This window comes from Scomber japonicus, chromosome 3 (assembly GCF_027409825.1).
Source record: "Scomber japonicus isolate fScoJap1 chromosome 3, fScoJap1.pri, whole genome shotgun sequence".
Classification (NCBI taxonomy): domain Eukaryota; kingdom Metazoa; phylum Chordata; class Actinopteri; order Scombriformes; family Scombridae; genus Scomber; species Scomber japonicus.
The window spans coordinates 9,150,180-9,171,909 of NC_070580.1; the positions used below are offsets into that span (position 1 = coordinate 9,150,180).

The 21,730-nt window shown below is 42.8% G+C and overlaps 1 protein-coding gene across 11 annotated transcripts in view; it reads left to right on the top strand.

The window, feature by feature from the left end:
* The window catches only part of foxp1b (forkhead box P1b), a 165,749-nt gene that overhangs the window by 97,011 nt on the left and 47,008 nt on the right, over positions 1–21,730 (top strand). For all 11 annotated transcript variants that reach the window (XM_053316615.1, XM_053316619.1, XM_053316616.1 and 8 more), the window contains one exon: positions 10,580–10,720. In XM_053316615.1, coding sequence (XP_053172590.1) covers positions 10,580–10,720 — 141 coding nt within the window. The remainder of the gene's footprint in view (positions 1–10,579; positions 10,721–21,730) is intronic.

Consider the following 21,730-nt stretch of genomic DNA (forward strand, 5'->3'; position numbering starts at 1 on the left):
GTTTTATCAGCGGCAGGTGAGTTCATCCAACTGAATCGTGATTTTGCTGCAGCTTTGATTAGAGGTATAACATTAAACCATTTTTTGTAACCTGATCACACAATCTGCGTACAAATAACACAACTTTACACGTTTAAATTGCACGCAAAGGACGCCAAAGTCCATTTTTAACCTTTTCGTATAGGCACAAAAGACATCATAGTTTGGGTTAAAACTGTAAAATGCAGTCAAAATGCTTCAATGTGACACTAAAAATCTCTGCTTGTGTGACATGATGTGAAGATAAGAATGTACAGTTGAGATGCCCGAAATGACACTAAAATAGGCGGTTAAGATGCCCAACGTGGCGCTAAAAATGCGATTAGTACGATTAAATAGGATGAAAGTGTCTGACCTGAACAGTAGAAGTCTCTGGCTAAGATGCCCGCTGTGATGTTGGCCTCGATCAGTGCTCTCTTTCTACTTTTGCAACTTTTTGCCAACAAATTATCTAGCCATCAACCTAGCCCAAAGCCAAAAATCACCTTATAAAATAAAATAAAGTGGTATTATATTGAAGTCACCTCCCTACAAAGTATAGACTTAAATTATTTGCATTCAGATTGAAGAAACCGGGCTGTTTTTTTTTAGACTTAACTGCCTCTCTGAGCCCTTTATACACCCCAACAATGCAGAATAAAAGCCTTAGTATGCTGTTGTCCAGGTGTTATTTCTTAGGTGTTTCTATGCTACCATCAACCGTCAAGCACAAAGTAAATAAACTTTCCATTTGGTCACATGTTGGGATTGGATGTTGGGAAGATGCTCTGCTGGATTTTCAGTTGAAGTGGTTGAGCTTCATCTCGCTCAAGCATACAGTTTACGCCTGCGGGATACTTGTGGTTCAGTCTTCATCAAAGGAGCCTCAGCCAGGTGGTTTTGTTGTGTTGCATCTTCTTGATTACATTTGCATGCACTAAAAAATATCCTGGCCGTGAGACAAGCAGCTACTTAACTTTTAATGCTGACCATATTTTTTTTTTATCTCTATAAAAAATGTGGCCCCAAAAAAATCTAAGCTTCTATTTGCATAAAGAGTGAGGGGTCTTCATAGCCTGTGGATCTTCTTTCTTCTGTATCAATTAAAAAAAATGATTGAGACAAAGCTGGTTTAGAACAACCAAAAAGTTAGGCCCACCATCTGTAACATCATCTGCCTGTGAGACTATAATACATTACAGTCCAGTGTGATGGGTGATGTGTCTAGACCCTGCTGGAGATTACTCCTCTTTATGGCCGAAGCAATCTGATTTTTTTCCCCCCTCCTTTTCTCTTCCCTTCCTTTATTCCTGGCGGCATAGGATCATATTACCCATCTTGGAATGACTTCAACAGAGACACTGCTATTCCCAGGGAGCTGTCTCTCCCCGCTGCAACTCAATCCATAGCCAATTGGACTGGCCTGTGATTTATAGAAAATCCTCTGCTTCGGAGGAACTCTCGCTCCGCGCACACACACACTGGGAATTCTCCCTCAGCAGCTCATGATGTGTTAGGTCTCAGGTCAGGACAGTTCAAGGCACTGAGCATCAGTGAGAAAAGATGTACAGTGGAAAAAACACAGAAAGCCTTATCATATCATAAAAAAAGCTTTAATATGGTTGTTTTTAATGCAGGATACCTAAATGGAGCCTAAAAGCTGGATCTCAACAGGATGCTTTAAAGGCCCTATATTTTACACCTTTCCTGTGTTTTATTTGCTATCCATTGTTTGTGGTTTTAATTACCAAAAAACATCACCTATATAGTTTTACCTCTCTCTCTGGAGCTCTACCAAGAACAGGTTGTTTTGTGTCTGCTCAATGCCACTGTCTTCTGATTGGCTGACCACAGGTAACAGATTGTAGCTTAGCCTGTAGCTAGGTAAAACCAAAGCTCTGGGATGGCCATCGCTGAAGATATAATGTGTTATCCAACCTTCAGAAGGATGTGCAGTGACAAATGTGCTTCCTGACATCAAACAACTGTGCAGTGTTTTCTCTATGAGCCTCGCCTTCAGGTGAAACACAGAGCGCAGAGGAGAGGAAAGACGCTAGCGTGAACATAAATGACAGCAAAATGCAGTAGAGACTCTCACACTGAGCAGATGAAATAAAACAACTGGACATAAATATGGTAAATAACAGTAGAGTTGATGTTACAACCCTACAGATGTCCAAATAAAGCACAGTTTCTGAATATGTATATTTAACACAGTACAAAGACTTGCTTTATAATCAAAAAAGACATGGACATCTCCTTTTCAATCCTACAGTATGAGACCTTTAAACAAGTGCTTTGAGTAGACACTGGTAAAGGCAGATGTCATTACTAATCCATCTTCCAGAAAACAGTCAAAGTTTGCTGCAGGCGCTGTCATGCTTGTTGTCTTCTTTACTGATTAGCGGGATTATTCATGAGTTGCTTTTGCATCTACGCTGAGTAAAGCAACACGCCCCGTGGTGCAGAGGCTGAAGAGAGGTCAGCTGACACGAGACCCCAAGCGCGGTGACGCTCCACGACTGCGGCAACTCTCCGATCCCCCCATCTTTCTCTCTTCAAGCACCAATCCGTATTGTACTTGTGTGTGTGTGTCGACTACATTCATCTATATTCACCACAACTAAATTGGAAGATTTAGGGGGGTTTACTGGTCGTATCCTGGATGTCTCAAGTGTATCAATAATGTTGAGTCCTCCGTCTATGAGACCAGGGCAGATAGCTCTTCCCATTCTAAACAATATCATTCACGCATGATAAAATCAGCTCACAGTATTCTAGCTCTCACGCTGGGTTTTTGGAAGCGCCCATTTTCCCAAGCACAACACTCCCCGCTACAAAGTGATGCAACACTTCCAACAAAGATGCAATCGGGAGGAGCGCCGTGTTTTCTAACAGTCCGTCTAAGTACCCGGCACAGTTGGCATGCCTCTGCTCTTTTCCTCCCACTTTATCAACTTGACGGATATTATCGCTGTATTCAGTGGTGGGCATCCTTAAGGCTTCATACGCTCAGAACCCCAAAGCTAAGGTCAGGCAGAGAGGAGCTTGCTGAGATCTACCAGCTGCATTGTTCCCAGATCACTTCAGCTTTTGCCTACTTTATGTCTTTAAACTCTTTTTTCAGCTCTCTCTTATACTTTTTCTCTCTCTCTCTCTCTCCATCTGCCTACCGTCTAAATGACACCTAAACATTGACTGCTCATCTGACTGATTTGCCCGTGTGTGTGTGTGTGTGTGTGACCTCCCTCCTTTAGTAGAGTCATTCACAGGCAATGCGTAAGTTGAATGCCTGGCTCTTGGCGGGCAGACATAAGAGAGAGACAGTGATACGCGGCTGTGCGCTGATAGACTTTCCACTGGAGTGGATTAAATCAGCATCAGACTAGTGGAGCTGATTACCCCAATATGAAAATGCAGTATCTTAATGGTACATATTTTCATGAGGCAGCCCAGTTGCCTTTCATTTTGCGGCTAATATGTCTATTCTTATGAGTCATTTACTTCTTTAATTACCTTTAGCAGCAGATGCACAATGGTGTATTAATGTGAATGATTTTTACTGCCACTTCATCATACTGAGCCTGTGAAGTTGAAAGGCGTAATTGAGGTGGAAGAGCGACTCATGAGAGAAACAATATTTAGTTGACAGCTCCTCTTGTACTCTGGGAGGGTGTTTATGAGTTTACACCGCACTAAAGCTGTAATAAACACAGTATTCGTTTAATAACGGGGGGGGGGGGGGGGGGGGGTGGGATGGGGACGGAAATGCTCTCACTGAGATCTGCTTCTCTTATTGAATCATCCCAGGAAGTTGTTTGGCATAATCAGACAACACCCGCGCCGCCGGTGTACGGGCTCACTTGCATTTTTGTTGCACGCGTCCCCTCAAGTGTCTCGTCATCGTGTGTTTTTTTGCGTGCGTTTCTGCGTGGCCTGGAGAAATAACTGTTTGCAGCAAGCAAAACCTTATTTACTGTTCTCCCGTTTGCTGCATGGGCAACTCTCACAATCTATGTCATTTGCATGTGTGTGTGTGTGCCTATGTGTGTATGTGTGTGAGACTGTGTGTTTTGTCTGCAGCTTGTGTACTTTCCTTGATGTGTTTTTTCTGATGCGGACCATTCTGAATAGAGGCCTTCTTTAGCCATCTGTTGTTAAGCTGCTGGCTAAGCAAGGCTGGGGAATCCAAACAAACGGCGAGCACACAGCAAACGGAAGCTGTCAGGCCCGCATAGCTGAGCTGACCTCGCTGAGTTGGAAGAGAGGAGGGGGGGGGGGTGGTGGAAGAGTGGAAGAGAGAGAGAGAGAGAGTGGGGTGGGGTGGGATGACCCCTCTGTACCAGGCTCCGAGCGCCCGAACCGCCTTGTTGGGGCACTGTTTACCCTCCGCTCGGCACCTCCTGCAAACTCCTCCTCCCTTTCTCTCTCTGCTACATTCTCCTCTCTTTCTTCTTCTTCTTCTTTTTTTCCCCCCTCCATCTCGCTCTCTGTTTCACACTCATATTCTCTCCCTCCATCTATCTGCTGCACCCCCCCTCTCCTCCCACCCTCCTCCCCCTTCACCTCTCCGTCTTTTCTCTCCTCTCCCTCCATCATCAGTCCTGCTTCACAGCCCCCTCTCTTCTATCTCCACTCACAGTTAATAACTTTGCTTTCGTCTTGTTTTTCTTACAGTCATTTTTTTTTTTTTTTTGTCGTAGCACTACATTACCTGTTATGGGGATAGAGAAGGGAGGGGGGGTGGGGGGGTGGGGGTGGTTGCAGAGGGGGGTGTTGGACAAACAAAATGGGGTTTTTATTGAAGTCAGATTTAGTCTTATGTAAGTGCACGCACTGCGTTATTGTTTAAACGTGGATGTTTGAAATGTTTAGTGTTGTCATAAATATTAATAGATTAGTTGAAAAGTGCAGCGAAGGAAGGGGAATCTAATGGTTTGAAGTGGGTATAAAACGTTGATTTATTTATGTATTCTACATGAATTAGTTTGGAAATCTAAACACAGACTGGAGAGTGTTGCAGCGAGGACCCTGTAATGCGCAAGGTTTGAGCATCAAGGCCTGTTTTCCATGTGGAGTGGCTTTTTGGAAATGGCATTAATTATATACTTAGTGGGAAACCAGACTTTCCCTGCTTTGCATTGCAGATAAACGTCTGTATTAGTGAGGAGGGGGGGTGGGGGGAGAGAGAAAGAAAGAAAAAATGCAATTAATATAAATAGACATGATCCTCCCTGCTTATCCGCTTACATGTTTAAAAATCACCCCCCACTACAAAATAAATAAATAAATTAATGCTGTGTGCATTTCAATTAAAATGACAAGTATTCCAAGTGAATCCCATTACTATATGTTTACACACTATACCTGCCATCACTCATATTCTGAGCATTTTCTTTTTAATTGCCATTTGCTATAATAGCTACATAACTTATGACACCAATGCATGACTTTGACTTTAACATGCTTGCAGCTTATATGAGTGAGCTGGTTCTAGAAGGACCTGGACTTATGACCGTGTTAGTTCTAGCGCTGAAGAACAGAGGGGCCTCGTCTTTGAAAAGGAAACAGCAGAAGCGATAAATGTCAGGTGAGCTGAGACGTGCCATCAGTCAGAAAGTCCAGCAGATAACCTTGACATTTAGGCCGGAGGCGTCGAAGCCCCCGCAGAGGCCGAAAGAGCGAAACCAGAGGAACCCCGATGTCTTGTCTGAGCCGGACTACATTAAGAGCTAACCTATTACTCGTGTTGTTTCTGGCTGTCTCTGAGCCGCACTCTCCTGCCTAATAAAGGCTGGCGAAACGCTCCTGTTGAGTAAATACACCCAAGCACACACACTTAACACACAAACAGATGCACATCTCCTTTCGCTTCTCCTCTTTCTTTCTTTTTTTTTATCGCTCGGTGGCCGCAGGGATCCGGTTACACCTGCTCGCACATCTTCTAGCAATTAGGAGCAATCTGCTTGAAACCATTTCACGTTCAAGGTCTTCCCCCAGCTGTGGTGAGAGGAGCCCAGCGTTTGTAGAACCACAGAGGTCTCAGCGTCGATGGGCCTGAACAAACAACGCAGGCCCCCACTGTCTTCCCTCACTGTCTTGTCTCTCGATGGAAACACCCCGAACCTTCTTCTCCCTTCCACAGTCCCTATCTGACATCATCTCTATTTTCAGACCGTGCATCCCAGTTGTTTTCTGTCATTTGCAGAATGCGATGGGTGAGTGGTGTGTATCTGTCACACTCGAAGCAAATGGAGTGATTCTGTCTGATCCCTCCCTTGGATTTTTGGCTCATTTTGGTTCTTTTTTTTTTTATTATTGTGACAGCGGGTCAATAAAGTTGCACAAAGTAGACAGCAGCATATCTGTAATATGTCTATTTTTTTTTTTTTTTAGTCGTAGTGGGAAAAAAGGTGCTGCGAAGGATTCAGCAGTGAGCAGGCTTGACTGTGTGGCATTGCTCTGAGCAGGGATTTGTAAGACACCCAGAGCTGGCTTTAGCAGCAGGAAACCCCAAAGCCTGTAAATAATCCACATGTGCAGGCTGCACATAAAGACATCCAGTACTTAGCAGTTCCCTTATCACAGCTTGATAGCCCAGGGACATAAGAGACGCTCCTGCCTCTATTCACTAATATGGTGTGAAAGTAGATGCAGATAAAGAAAAAAAAAACAGCCTGTTGTTTATTGAGGAAGTTGCATTAGCGGAGGGAAGAGGGTGTGAACTTTGAACACGTTTGAAATAAAAGAGGATTGCAAATGACAAGGATACCAAATTGCACGGTCTTTGTTGCTGATACAGCCTTGTCATGTGCTGGAGGGGGTTTTCTAATCAGAAGCACCTGGAGGGTTCACTCGCTTTATGGCATGTGTGTGTGTGTGTGTGTGTGTATATGTATTTCTGTGGGAGAAGAATTATATACCAGAATATATATATATATATATATATATGTATAAACCACACAATAACCACAGTTGAAGATTATAATAGGGCTACTGTAGTCTTGTATGCTTACACAGAGGGTGATGTAACCCACATGAATCCAATTTGTGAATCAACATGCAGAATATAACAAAGCCTGCTTTTTTTTTTTTGGCTCTATTTTTTTAAAAGGTAAATTTAGATTATGATGTTTCCTCTCTTCATGCAGTAATGTAGTTACTTTGAATACAGTTTACCTGATCTGTCACTTGATTTGGACGGTTATAGCACCCACACAGGATGCTTTACCCTTCCCCTCTCTGTGCTTCAGATGCCTCGCGCCCAGTCATCACTTTCCAGTTTATCACATTTGGCTGCAGCAGCTCTTAAACACTGCGTGTCTATCAAGTGTCCACTACCTTTTTGAATGGAAGATCAAAAGAAGATAAATTCCACAGGAGGAGGAGGAGGAGGAGGTGGGAGGACAAACTCTAAAATAGAGGAGAGGGTACTGTGTAAACACGTCAGTGACAGTTCACAATAGGTTATTTTAGCCCAGCATTAGGCCTCTCAAAGGCATGCCAGCTCCAGTCTCCTTTTTAAAAGACAGCAGCATTCCTAAGCTCACGCAGATTCTCAGCTCAATCGCTCAATACTTGTTTTTCTTTTTTTTGTGTGTGTGTGTCTCATTATTTTTACAACAGCAACAACAACTGCTCATCATGTATATTCAGCTTTGAAAAGTCACAGTTATTAAATCAACATATCCAGACATGTACTGTCAGGCAGTCAGTAGGATTTTGAGTTAATTTACCAAAGTCAAGATGATCATTGACTTTATTTTTAAGTGCACGATCCTATAATTATGGCCCTTATGTTAATTGGAGTTATAATTTGATGAAGCTGTTGATGTGAATAGCAGCAGGCTGTGTTCACGTGGTGCAAAATGCTATGTAGTTTAAGTTGTCATGTGACTCATCTGTTTGAAGCAGTCATAATGGTCCAATATGTGGTGGTCCAGCTCAGGTGTTGGCTGTACTCTGAGAGTACGATCAATACTCTGAAAACGACACCGCCATATCACAGCCCAGTCATAGTCATAATATTATTGATATTTAAATAACAATGTACTTTTGGACCTCTGATTGTTTTATTACGGTGCGGTTTCCTCTTTATTTGCGTATTGTGACTGATCAGTAAGCTGCGTTTCATTTATTTAACTTTATTGGAAGATGAGAGTGAGGGAAGACTTCCCAGAAATGTATCTCTTCATCCATTACTGTCTGAACTTCCTATCATATCCTGTTGACTCAACTCTCTTTGTTCCAACACCCTCGGTTGTAAACCCAGACACACACACACACACCGCACACACATTTCACGGCATGTGTCATCACTTACAGGGGAAAAGAAAACAGCCAACTTTGTTTACTCTTCAGTGTGCCCGTAATACCACGCCATGGGCGTTGTGAACAATTCTGTAACAGCTTTTTCTTCCTTATGAAATATGTGTGTTCCATTTAGAACGGTTGAAGATAACTTGTAAAGATAGTGGCCGCAGAAAATATCAATACGTCACTGATGATTTATATTAGACAACCAGACACACTAGCTTAGATAAAACATAATATGATTAATAATATTTCAAAAGCTCTTCAGTAGTCTAAACTATGGTAAACTTTGGTATTAGTGAGTGTTGTGATTTCATGCGGAAATATATTCATTTTAGTATCGTTTTTAACTGCAGGAAGTGAAGGTGAAATCATTTCCAACTAAATTTTATATATAATATCAAATTGAATGAATGAATGAAACAAAAAGAGCTTTTAAAATTTGAAAGTCTGTCAATAACAATTTCCTTTCCCAATATCGACCTTTTATTAAATCATTAAAAGCTTCGTAATACGGTGAAAAATCATATCGCGTTCAGTCATCATGATGTCATCGCCGCGTTCGCACTTTTTCCAATCCCCTGCCCGTCACAGTTCATCATGTTTCCGATTTTTCGACCATAAATTGTGCTCTGGAGAAGCGAGCTAAATGCCTCAAATGAAAAAAAATGTAAATATTGCCATGTGTGGGAGTGAATCTTGCTCACATAGCTCTTAGTTTCAATTTGTACACTTTCTTTATGAGTATACTTGGGTGCAACGGGGGGTTCCCCCTTCCACAAATTTCAAAGCGCGGTACAATTAGGCATGCAGAATGAGATATGTTACTGTGGCATCATTTATCTTTACATGAGAGTTCAGAGAAAGACAGAGACAGACAGACACAGTAAGAGAGAGAGAGAGAGAGAGAGAGTGAGAGAAGGAGAATTTATGTGCTTTAAAGTTAAGCATGGTGAAATGCCAGGAGTGTGGCCTCTTTGTAGACTGTGGTCATATTTATGCCTCATGATGTCATCCAACAGCCGTGTGTTTGGGAGGGTCAATATATACACCCACACACAGACCATCAGACAGCTGTTCACTCCAACCCCCCCACCACCACCACCCCCTCTTACTGTCTTAAAGTATTGTCTGACTTTACTGGCACTGAGATCAATTCTCAAAGTTTATCTCTATCTCTTCATCCTTCCACAGAGCTTTCTATTTGCCTTCTCCCTGTAGATATCTTACTTTCACAAAGCGTTTCACAGGTTTCACTCACTTGTTCACACGACGCTCAAACTTTTTTCTTCTTTTCTTCCTGCTCCCTTTTTCTCTCTCTTTCACCGTTTTCTCGTGAAACATATTAGCATTTTTCTTTTTCTTCTTCTTTTTTTTTTTAAACAATTACTCCGAACGGGAGAACGTATAGATCGCTATCGTCTCTATGTGAGATGAGCTTGGATGTGCCGGCGACTGTTTGTTTAATTGTGGGAGCAATCGTCTGAGGAACATGGAAAGAATGAGGCCAGTTATTTACCCAGATGGTTTACTGGTGGAGGTGTGAGGCTGGCCAGCTCACTGTGGGAACACAACGCTTGCTTTTCTTGGTATCGCTGACCGTTTTCAAGACCACTGTGTTTTTTTTCCCTCGGCTCTCTCCAGCTTTGTTTGCTCTGGATGGCATGTTTGATTATTTATCGTAAGGGAAAAGGGAGTAGCTGGAGCAATAAACATGTGACTGCACTGTATTTTGTTTTCCACTGAGAAGGCCGTGTCCTTTAACAGATATTTGAAGCAGCCATAAAGCCTTTTATTTGCTTTCTGGCGAGGTGGAGGGGGTGAGTTTGGCTGAGCTAAAGGAGGATCAAAAGCACTGATAAGTGTCTTTGACAATTTGTGTTTGCTGTAAGTGCAACTTATAAACACAAATATTTCTTCTGGATGGATTTAGCAGATTTTTTTCCCTTTCTTTATGTCTGAATTAGTTTTGTCATCTGATCATTTTTTTCATTCTTGTTCGAGGAGAGATTGTTTATGCCAGCCTGAGCCTCATGACTCTGAATGAAAGAGTATGAAAAGATGGTCTGTTGTGTTTATTTGTTATCTATCAGACAGCCAGGGGAATATTGTTCTAAGGGGATCCATCAGCTCTGATAATAGGCATAAAAGTGTTCTCCAGGGATTTTTCAGCATGTCTGCTTGTAGATTTCTATTCAGCTTTCTTAAAAAATAACTTTTTTTTATTTTATGTATTTCTCTGTTTCAGGCTCTCCAAGTGGCTCGACAGATTCTCCTCCAGCAACAGCAGCAGCAACAACAGCAACAACCCCAGTCACAGCAACTGCAGTCTCAACAAAACACTGGCCGCAAATCCCCCAAAGCCAACGACAAGCATCAAAGCCTACAGGTAACGTAAATATGTTGTCATCCTCAGACACTCTTGTATTTATTAACTTGTGATTATCAGAAGGCGCTTTTTTTTTTTTTTTTTGACCTTGTGGCTGCTCAAATAAAAGGAGAAAAAAAATGAAGTGAACTTATGCAACTCTCTCTAGAACACAGTGTGCGAGAAAAAAGCACAGCACTAGGCTAAGTTCACAAACAGGAAATTAAAATTGGCAGTGCAACATTTGCAGTTATGTATGCTCACGCATTATGTGTGATTTACTAGCGCAGACACACACAGAAACACACACTCAACTGTGTGTGTGTGTCACCAAAATCTTGACATGGAACATTAGAAGCAGCAGTGTGTAGAAATCAAAAAAATAGTTAATCCAGTCATGCCAGCATCATTGTGGGTGCAGTAACACACATCAGCATATTAGTGTGTGTGCGTGTGTGTGTGTGTGTGTGTGTGTGGTCCTGACTTCTGCAGTGGACTTGTCTTTTCCTAATTCCTCTACATTAGTTTAGGAGGAGTGGAGCCTGGGTTTAAAAAAATAAAAAAAAAGCAGGAGAAAGTGTGGAAATGAATGTGAGGAAAGGGAGAAGTGAGAGAGTTACAACCACCCCCCCCCCCCCCCAACACACACACACACACACACACACACAGCAGTGAGTCTGGCCATGCAGAGGAAGCTCCATGCTTTCCCTGTTTTCTTTTCATCGTTGCATCGTCTGCACACACATGCACACACACATACACACACACGTACATACAGTAGAAAAAGAAGTAGAAAAAAGAGGAGGCAAGTCCCTACCACCGGCAGCAGGAGGTGCTATAGAGCAGTCCACAAGAGGGGTGGGTGGTCCAGGTGGAGGGGTTTGGAGGTGGAGTAAAGAGAAAGAGAGGACAAGGGATGGGAAAGCGTGAGGGTTGGCAGAGGTAGGACAGTTATTTGGAGTGTCTTTGTGAGGCAAAGAAAAAACAGCTTGGAAAAGAAGAAGAAAAATCTTTTTTTTAAAAAATATTTTCATCTTGTTCTGCTTTTAATATGAGCTGCTCTGCGTATCTGATGCAATATTTACGTTAATTTCAGATCAGCTGCCTCAGAGATGTATATCTTTGTTTGAACAAGGAGCGGTTGTTTGTGTCAGTGTGAAATTGCAAACGACTTCAGGGCATATTTGGTAATTAATACGGAGGCCCTGTTCTCTATGTGTGTATATATATAATATTTAATACCCTTACTATCCCATTGGGGGCCCTTTTTAATGAGCTATTGTAGCGGCTAGGTCTAATGTCAGGTTGTGAAAAAGCCTCTTTGTTGTGCAGATGTCTTCGGAATAGCTCCAGAGGATGAAATATGACTGTGATGACCTTTCAGTTGTGTGCATATTTGTCAGGATTCAAATAAGTTGAAAGGATCAAACTAAACAGTTTCCCCCAGCCTGGCAGGGAATTGTGCTGCAGAGGTCAACAGAGGGGACCACAACGGCAGATTCCAGCGTACAGCCAGTTGTTGGTACATAGTGAAGTACTAGACCATCTCCTGCAGACAAAGACAAAATTAAAATTCTAATTTATTAATGTATACAGAGAGCTTGGCCAAGCTGTCACTCAGCTATTGAAAAGAGAGTCGGGCCCTTTTCCTCCCTCCCCTCCCTCCCTCTACCTCCCCTCCCCTCCCTCCCATTGCCTATGCTGCCCGCTCCTTGTGAAGAGAGAGCAGGCAGCGCTGTAGCATCTAACAGCGTAAATTGCCTGCTCTCTCATGTCGTACGTTACATTTCGCCGAGGTTGAAGCCGCCATTATGAAAAAGCCACAGGTCCAGACAAGTGTTTGTTTATCCCCCGAATTACATATTCTGCTAATTAAACACATGCGCACACAGTTAAAGAAGCCAAGTGTTCATACATAAACATCAGCGCGCCGTTCCGTGTGGGTATGTATTACATTTGTTTTTGTTTTTTTGTTTTTTTTTTCCTCTCCACTCATGTTTTTCTGGTGTGGAGATATCTCTTGTTTTTTTCCTCTTTTCTCACACCGTCTTTCTCACAAACACTTTTTTTTCTTTTTTTTTGGTTGAAACATCAGACGGGTAACGGTCTGACTCTCATCTCACTTCCTCTTTTAAGAACAAACCCGTGCTTTAGAGGAGCCCCCTTCACACGCACACACACGCACACACACACACAGACACACACACACACACACATACAGAACATTCACTATCTCCATCACACAGCCCACGGATAATGATTCTCTGTTGAGCCGGACTGGGTCGTCAAAAGACATGATCCAACAATTATGAGGCTGTGTAGTAAGCTGACACCCCATAAAAGCACCTGATCTGCGGACGAGGCTCCATTCATCTCAGCGGTCTTCCCATTAGGCACAAGGAGATGTGCGCAGAGACTTTTTTTTTTACTCATTTGGAGATGTGACTCACTTTCCAATTCATTCTTATTCAAGTCAAAAATAATGAAGCACAGTATATACGGAACATCTAAAAAAAAATGACCTGCATAGAGTAGTAAAGGGAAAAAAATATGAGTCAAACAAGCTTCAGAATCCTTGATCAGCATTAAATGGCTCTTTGGTTTTATATCTCCAACAGGGGTGCCCCCCCCCACACACACACCCTCCACACACCCCTCACCCCTGCGCCGCCCACCCTCTGCCTCTGGATGAAAATGCCTCCTCTGTATACTCACCAGCCTAGAGGCGCTTTAATCAGAGCAGATATACAAACAGCTGCTACGCAGGCTGGAAAGCAGCTAAACATACTTGACTGGTCAAAAAGCCAGTAAATTACATTGACAGAATGACACGTGTAATTAAAAGAATCCATGCCGCTTTTACCTTTAGCGCCTCGCACCTACAGTGGCGCAACGACGAGAGCCGGCAACTCCCACCCCGCTAATTACCATTATCAGTGAAATGGTAGGGTTTGACTCATTAGTTCCATGTGCATTTAATTAGAGGCAGGCTGAAATTGGATTTAACTTATTACTTTTTCATGGATCACTTTCTTGTCATCACTTCAAATTGGATTGCAGCCCCAGGTAACTAATTATGCCAGCCGCAGGATCACGAGTGGAGAAATAGGTAATTAGGAACAACACTGTCGGACCCTCGCTGATAGTCCACCAGCACCATAGTGGGGGGAAGGGGAGGGGGGGAAACGAAGCTCGTTTTGTGGTGTTGTTCACGAGCCTGGCTGGTTAACTACACCTCATTGCAAGGGATCCTGGGAAGGCATCAACCTCCTACAGGGGATTATGTGGCATTCAGCTGGGCTGAAGATGTTGTGTCAACATGGTGTCTTTGCTGTCAGCCTAATGCCCAGATTACACTTGTTTCCGATCCATGATTGTACCTGAGATTGGCCACCATTATTCACCTCTCCGGTACAGAGTGAGGTATAGCCAGCAGCTACCTGAAGTTCCCTGTGTGGACTCTGCTTGAATGACATTGATTGTTTTCTGCCTGCGCTGATTGTAATGAGAATACGTGAATGGTGATGAAGGAGAGGCAGGTGGATAATGGTGGAATTAAAGTTACATTACGCTGAACAAATGTAGCTTTGTAGTTGAAGGAAGTTTTGACTTGTGTCAGGGCAGAAAGCATGCTCTGAAAGTTTGACAGACGGGTAAAAGAAAGAGATAACATCACTTAACTTGCAGTGGAGAGCTTTCATGTTTACTTCTAAAGTGAAGCGCTCCTTTGTAAGGTACTGAAAACTAAACCAACATCCCTGCCCTTTGGGTTTCATTTTTATTTATATTTATTGTAATTACATGTTGGCCTTTTGTTTTGAAAGGAGAAACACTGTTCTCGGTTCTCTGATAAATGTTGCATTGAACATTTTGATGATGTCAAAGGTTCATCACTTGTTATTCTTCAGACACGGAGAAGCTGCTGATAATATGTTTCAAAACCATGCCAGTGGAGAATTTCCTTATCTATACTCTTACCAGTTGAAGCCTCAGTTTACACTTTTTTTTTTATCCTTCTTTGCTTTTTTTTCTCCCTGTTCTTTTTCTCTTTCCTTCGCTTCCCCTCTCCCCTCCTTCTCTCTCTCTTTTTCTCTGTTTTCACACCATAGTGTACAGCCTCACAGAGGGCATCTCCAGGTCAAAAGATAATGTCTTTTCAGTTTACAGGATGAAAGCCTTTTAAGTTGTAGAGCGCCCCTCCTCCCCCTCCTCCTCCTCCCCCGATGCCCCCTCCTCTCCGCGTTGGCTGTTCACATCCTTCATTTGTGGTCTGTTGGGGGGAAGCGTGATGTGACACAATCCAGGGGCCAAGCCTCTGTCTGACAGGACAGGGAGAAGCCGCCGGGCTCTCTTTCTCTCCCTCTCCTACTGTTTTCGCAGTAGGCCCATGGCATTGTCCTGACACATGTATACCACGGCGCTCCAATCTGTAAGTCATTAGAGCACTAGGCCGAAGCCTGTCAGCTGGAGCTCAGCCAGTGCTGCGGGGTGATCTGAGGCAGCGTTTCGAGGTGTTCCCGCAGCCCAGTCGGCCAGTGGCTCAAAAGTGGCACGGCAGCGGTAGCCCACTGGCGAGGTGACAGTGAGCATAAGACTGGATTAATGTTCTGGGTTAGTAGCTGTGAGATTGTCTTTACACAAGGGGAGACCTGGGCGAGAGTGTATTGATATAAACTGTATATTCATTTTATATCCATTCAAATACATCTGAAGCTTTTTTTTTTTTAGGTTAGAAAATAATATACTGTCAGGAAGGGGGAGTAAAAAAAAAAAGAGGAAGAGAAAGAAGAGACACGGGGGAGGGAGTGGTGGCACACTCCCAAAACACTCAACCGAATCAAAGCATTGCCAGTTTCTAATTGATTCACTTAACGACTGCTTTAAGCTTTGCCAAGATTAGCCAGTCTATTAAAGTTCAAATCTGCAGGTTGCTTCACACAGAGCAGGAAATCATTCACATACCCACACTGACATAAGTGTTCATAGTTTGTATCTAACTGTTGTGGCTGAAGTGCTGCTTCTCTTTTTTTTTCTTCTTCTTCTTTCTTCTTCTTCCTCCTTCTTCTTCTTTTTCAAATATACTCGTGTTGACATTGTTTAGCTGTCGTCGCTTCTTTACCTCCAGGATGCTCTGTCGCTATCAATCTTTTAGGCAAATATCCTTCAGAAGAGCGTCCTTGTCAGTCTGTTAAGTGGCTCCGGCGGCGGCGGCGGCGCGGTCCCCGTAAATTCATCAGTCATGTGCGTGATTCTCCAAAGGAGTTCATCTCTTTGTTTTTATTTTAAAAAAGCGAGAAAAAAAAGAAAGAAAAGGTCTCAAGGTGATGCCGTAATGAAATCTAATTTTGACGCGCGCGATGCTTTGAGGTGATACAGTCTGTCAGGAATGATCAACACACAACAGAGAAGGACCCGGTGCTCGCGTGGAACCCCGGGATCAAGCCCGTCTCTTTAGCTGCTTGTTTTTTCTTGTCATATTGTAAAAATGTATTATGTGTACTGTATAGATTAGAACCAGGTTTTGGGATAATCCTGTCAGAATGAAGTCATCTGTCCCAATTCCACACAGCCAAGCTAGCACTGGAGGGGAGGGAAGGAGGTGAGGAGGAGGGTGGGTGTGCATGTGTGTGTGTGTGTGTGGGTGGCTGTGTTAGGAGCTCTCTCTCTCTCTCTCTCTCTCTCTCTGTCTCTGTCTCTCTCTCCCTCTCCCAGCCAAAATGATGACTGTCGAACTGACTCCAGTCACAGCGCTGTGAGCCACTCTACCATTTCCAGGACCCCTCTTTTTTCGTCCGAGGCCCGATGTTTCCCTTCAAGCGGTGAACCCTCTCACCCTTCCACCCCACTCAGTCATCCACACTGATACACACAAACACACACACACACACACACACACACAGACACAGACACTTCCCCTCTGAAATTTGTTGTATCTTTGTGTCATCCTCTGGCGCTCCGTCTTGATGTCAAGCGTGTGTTGTTTGGAGTGATTCACACGCCCTTTTTTTTTTTTTTTTTTTTACAGAAGAGGGAGTGGGGGGTGGAGGGGGGGGGTGGAAGGACGGATGGATGCACAGTCAACTGTAGAACTAATAAACACTAACAGCTATGAAAGGTGCAGTCAAGTCAGCATCGAGTCGTTCGACACGCAGTTTCCTTTGGGTGTTGTCGCACACTTTTTTTGACAGCTTGGCGATCCTCTGATTCCATTTTCACTTTTTGTTAGGAGGGAAAAAAAATTGTCTCGCTCAGACAGCATGAGAGAGAGAGAGAGGGAGAGGGAGAGATCCAGAGACAGGAGGGCCTACAGCAATATGAGGACATAAGTTGGAGTCCTATTTTGTATTTGTTTTGGACATCTTACAGTAAACCATCACAGCACACAAGCCTAGTCATCGATGCTACACCCAGTCTGCTAAAAGCATCAAGTCATAGTTAATTTGTTTGCTGTTGAATCTTTTAGCTTCGCCTTCTTAACGCTCAAAGTAATTCACATGAAGAAAAGACCAAGTAGAGCGCTGTTACAGTACCTCTGCATCTACTACCTCCCAGGAATGTTCCTGAAGAATTTTACTGGTTAGTGTTGGAAACAGGACAGGCTAACAAATATTGTTCGAAAAGGTTACCTAAACAGTTAATCACAGTGATTAATGGCGCTGTAGGCTCCTACATTGAGATCCTTCCTTCATAAGCTATGACAAGAGCCGCCCACACATAAACTAGTGTGTAATTATAATAGCAAATCCATTGAATTTATGATTACATATGAAAGCTACAGTTTAATATAATCTAAATAGCAGGTAACTTTGAAAAAAAACAACATATTTGTGGCTTCGGATTAAGTCGGTTTGGTTATTTTTACCTCCACAGCTCTCACAGAGTCATTTGTTATTGCTTACTTAAAACACAGCGCACTGTGGTTCTGTATATTAATAATGTTTCTGAGATAAATCAAAGATGGATCAATCACCAAACAAGACAAAAAAGGCAAAAAGCAAAAAAAAAAAAATCCCCCACCTCCTTAAATCGATGTTGCTCAAACCCCAAAAGTGTTCTTGTTTTGACTAAGTGAAAAACCACACGCTGAAACACGAGCTCTGTTATACACTGGCTGGCAATCACCTCAGGAGATATTTTGCAAATAGTGAGTTCACATGTGCTGACTAAACAATATGTTCCTGAATGCTGAAATTAAAAGTAAATAACCAAACCCATATATAATAGACACACAGGAGGAGCACGGTGACTCAGGCGTGACTTACTGTAACTCCACTGCGCTTCGGGTGATAACCTCATTCACTCTAAATATGACTTATTCCAAGTATCAGAGGGAGTATCAGTAGGTTGCAGATGTTTAAAAGGTGAGTTCACTGTCATGTCACAACAGTGGAAACACACCTCATTTAAAGAGTCTTTTTTTAGAAGACAGTACCAACATGAATTAAACAAAGTAGTGTTAAAAAGAAGGGTACAAAAGAATACGATATGCAGGTGGAGTAACATTAACAAAATAAAATGAGGTGAAACACAGTTAAGAATGACAATATATTATTATTGTTATCCTCAACTTAAGGAAAGAAACACCTGTTCCAAAAAATATTTTCTTTATTTTTTAAATAAAATAAAAATGAAATAAGTCAATGTTTTTCCTTATTGTTCTTTAACTACAAAGTTTATCAAAGTTTTATTGTAGCTTGTAAATCAAGTTATTTTTCAGATTAAAAGCTTTGTATCTCATGATTCTGAAAGAGGGGAGCACTGCAGAGATGTAAAAAAAAGTTAAAAGAACATTTGAAAAAGTATCACACACGATGGTACTTTTGTGGATCTAAGAGGTATTTTGTTGCCTTGGCGATATTATATAGAGCAGCTGTTATTTATATAGGTCCCACACCTGTCCTGCTGTCTCCCTCTATCAGTAAACAATGATTTACTTTTACACACACACACATACACACACACATACACAGGGAAACAGACTGTGTTTGTTTTCTCATGACAATGGTCCAGGTCACCAATGTCTTCCAAGAAAAGGAATGAGTTTTGTTTTAACCTCCTCCTCCTCTCCCTCCCTCCTTCTCTCTCCCTCTCTCTCTCTCTCTCTCCTTCTTGGTGGTAGCAGTAAGACATTGGTTGGCATGCTGGTGCAGCTTATTCACTGGCTGTGTTAGTGTTTTGGGAAGGCTTTGTAATTGGAGCTGTGTCGTTATCTTTAGCTAGAGCGGAGCGCGGAGCAAAGCCGGGGCCAGACCAGACATTAACTCATACTTTCACTCTAACTCAAGCAGGAAATGGGAGTATTTTATAATGTCATCCACTCTGTCATGAACACAGTTGCTCAGTACTCTCTGTAAACTATCACGGGGGACGCCGGTTCAAGGCTCAAGGATATTGATGTTTCTCTTTACGCATGGGGAGGGTGGTAGGGGGAAAAAAAAAAAGAAAAAGAAATCTATATAGCGTGTGTATCACATCGACACATATGTGTAATTATTTTACATGGCGCAGGCACAGAGGCAATGGATTAGAAAGACAGTGTGTGAGAGGAGAAGCTTGAACTGTGTGTCTGCTAAATTTATCATGAGGCCTTTGGGAGCGTTGAAATGAGAACAGTGGCCTATTACTGCTAAGAAGGTGTTTTATTGAGAATACGCCGACATACCACCCCAGGGAGAGTGCCGGGGGTGGGGGGGGGGGTGGGATGGGGATGGGGGGGGGGTGTAGAAGAGTGTGGCCGTAGCCTAAACCACTTTGTGTGTTTGTGCACGAGTGCAGTTGTGAGCACATGCCTTGCATGTCACTGTCTTTTTTTTTTTTCTTCTTCTTCTTTTTCTTTTTTGTGCGAGCTGTCTCGAGTGTGTCAGATAGAAAATAAAAGGGCCTTTTCTCCTCATTTAATTATTCACTATATGTATTGGGATTGTCACTTTTGACACTTTGAGGTGTCCCAGTCAATAATTTATATAGGTCAGGGCAGCTTAGCAGAGCTCATTGTTAGTTATTAGCAGATGAGAGCGGTGGCTTGTTATGCAGGCGCTCTGTTTATTTTACCAGTGTGTTTGCGGACTGGAATGCATCCCATGAACATTCCTTCATCCTTGGCCAAGGGTTTATAGCTGTTGATATGAGCTGTGTTTTAGAGCTCTGTGTTGCAGCTCTGTGTTTATTGTCATGATAATTAACAAAGTGAGGTGTTAATCTCGCCTCTTTGCCTTCCCTCTAATTCTTTGTTAAATGGGTTGCACAACTTAGTGAACATGATTTTATTGTTATTACTAAAAGTAGGTCTCATTCTATTTTATTATGTTAAGCTATAGAGTGACATATACTTTTGGTTAAATGAACATTAATAGTGCTAAAGGTTCAATTTGTGCAGTTAGAATACACAAAAAAAGAAGCACTCACAGGAGCCACATGCTCATCCTGCCTTCCATCTCTCCTGGTGAGTTCAGTAGGATCTCCAGTAGGTGGCAGGGTCCTGTTTTCCCCTCTCCTGTCTTTGCTCCTTACTGAGTGCACATGGGTGTTAAAGAGTGTGATGATATCATGACAGCTAATTGCTCTCATTGGGATGGAGTTGGATGGATTGCCTGGTAGCTGGTGTAATGTTAGCTATTAATATAAGTGGTTTTTAGCTCGTCTGAGGCCAAATTGTAGGATAAGTGTTTAAAAACTGAGGGGGGGGGAGAAAAGTTTACGCTGCTGTGGTTGATTTTTATGACCAAATACGCTCTAACTTGCCTTATTGCAACCGGTTGCGTGCTGTGGCACGAGCGTACACATTAACAGTAGAGTAGGGAAGGCAAAACAAACAGTTCTCATAACGTACATTACTCCACTCTAAAATAGAAATACATGTGGTAAACTCTCAGCTTGGGAAAACTGAAAAAAAAGGGGACGAGAAAAAAAAAAGTCTAAATAAGTACAAAGAGTCTGAATTGTTTGTGCGTTTGTTGTTTTCAGCATGTGAAATGAGTTGTGTCTTTGTTCCAGCACTGTAAACAATTCCATTTAGCAGAACAATAAAGAGGCTGATAGTGGGGGCCAGTTTTCTTTCTTTCCGCTGGATAGCTGTGTTTACTTATCTGTTGTTTAATTAAAGGGCCTCTTTTCTTTAGGCTCCCATTGTTTCAATAGCACGGCCGGAGTCCCGGCAGGGGTCAAAGGGTTAACAGCCGTCAACTGTGTCTTTTTTTCTTTCTCTCTCTCTCCCCCTCTCTCTCTCTCTCTCTCTCTCTCTCTTTTTTTTTTTTTTTTTTTTTAAAGAGGCCCCCACACAAAGGCACGGGTTCACCTGCAGCTCAGCCTGCGGCTCCCTATTGTGTGGCCCCATTTGAATTGATTATGTTTAGAGGGCTGGTTGTGATTGGTGGAGAAGGGCGTGGTTGATTGGATAGTTTTGTATCTTGTCAGCCAGGGAGCAACCTCGCGCGTGCAATCTGTCTGTATCCTGAGGAAGGTTGGAGACTCCACAGCACAGCACAGCACAGCACAGCAGAGCTCGCTCTCAGCTTCCCTGCCTGCCAGCCAGTGTGCGTCTACCTCTCCCTCTCTCTCTCTCTCTCTCTCACACATACACACACACACACACACACTGACTCTCTCTCTCCCCTCTCTCCTCTCTCTCTCTCTCTCTTTCCCTCGCCGCTCTGCTCTCCGCTCTGCTTCACTCCACACCGCGTGGCCCGGCACTCTGTTTACCCTGCCAGCTAAATGGAGTTTGTCAGGTTTGTCAATATGATTGATTTCTGTGATTTTGCCAGCTTTCTCGTGCTTTAAAAAAAAACTTGACAATGTAATTTGACCAGGGAAAAGGAGGAAAAAGGAGGCTTATTGTCTGTCTGCCTAGCCTTTATGTACTATCATTGTAATTGGTTCATTTTGTCATGCAGTTTGTATGAGAGAGGGAGCAGTGATCTTTGCCGTTGAGACTCTGACAGTGTACAGGCTCATCTTGATAGCAGTAACACAGGTGTCATGTACAGTCAATTGACTCTATCATGTATGTTCTGTTTTTTGCATGTCAAAACA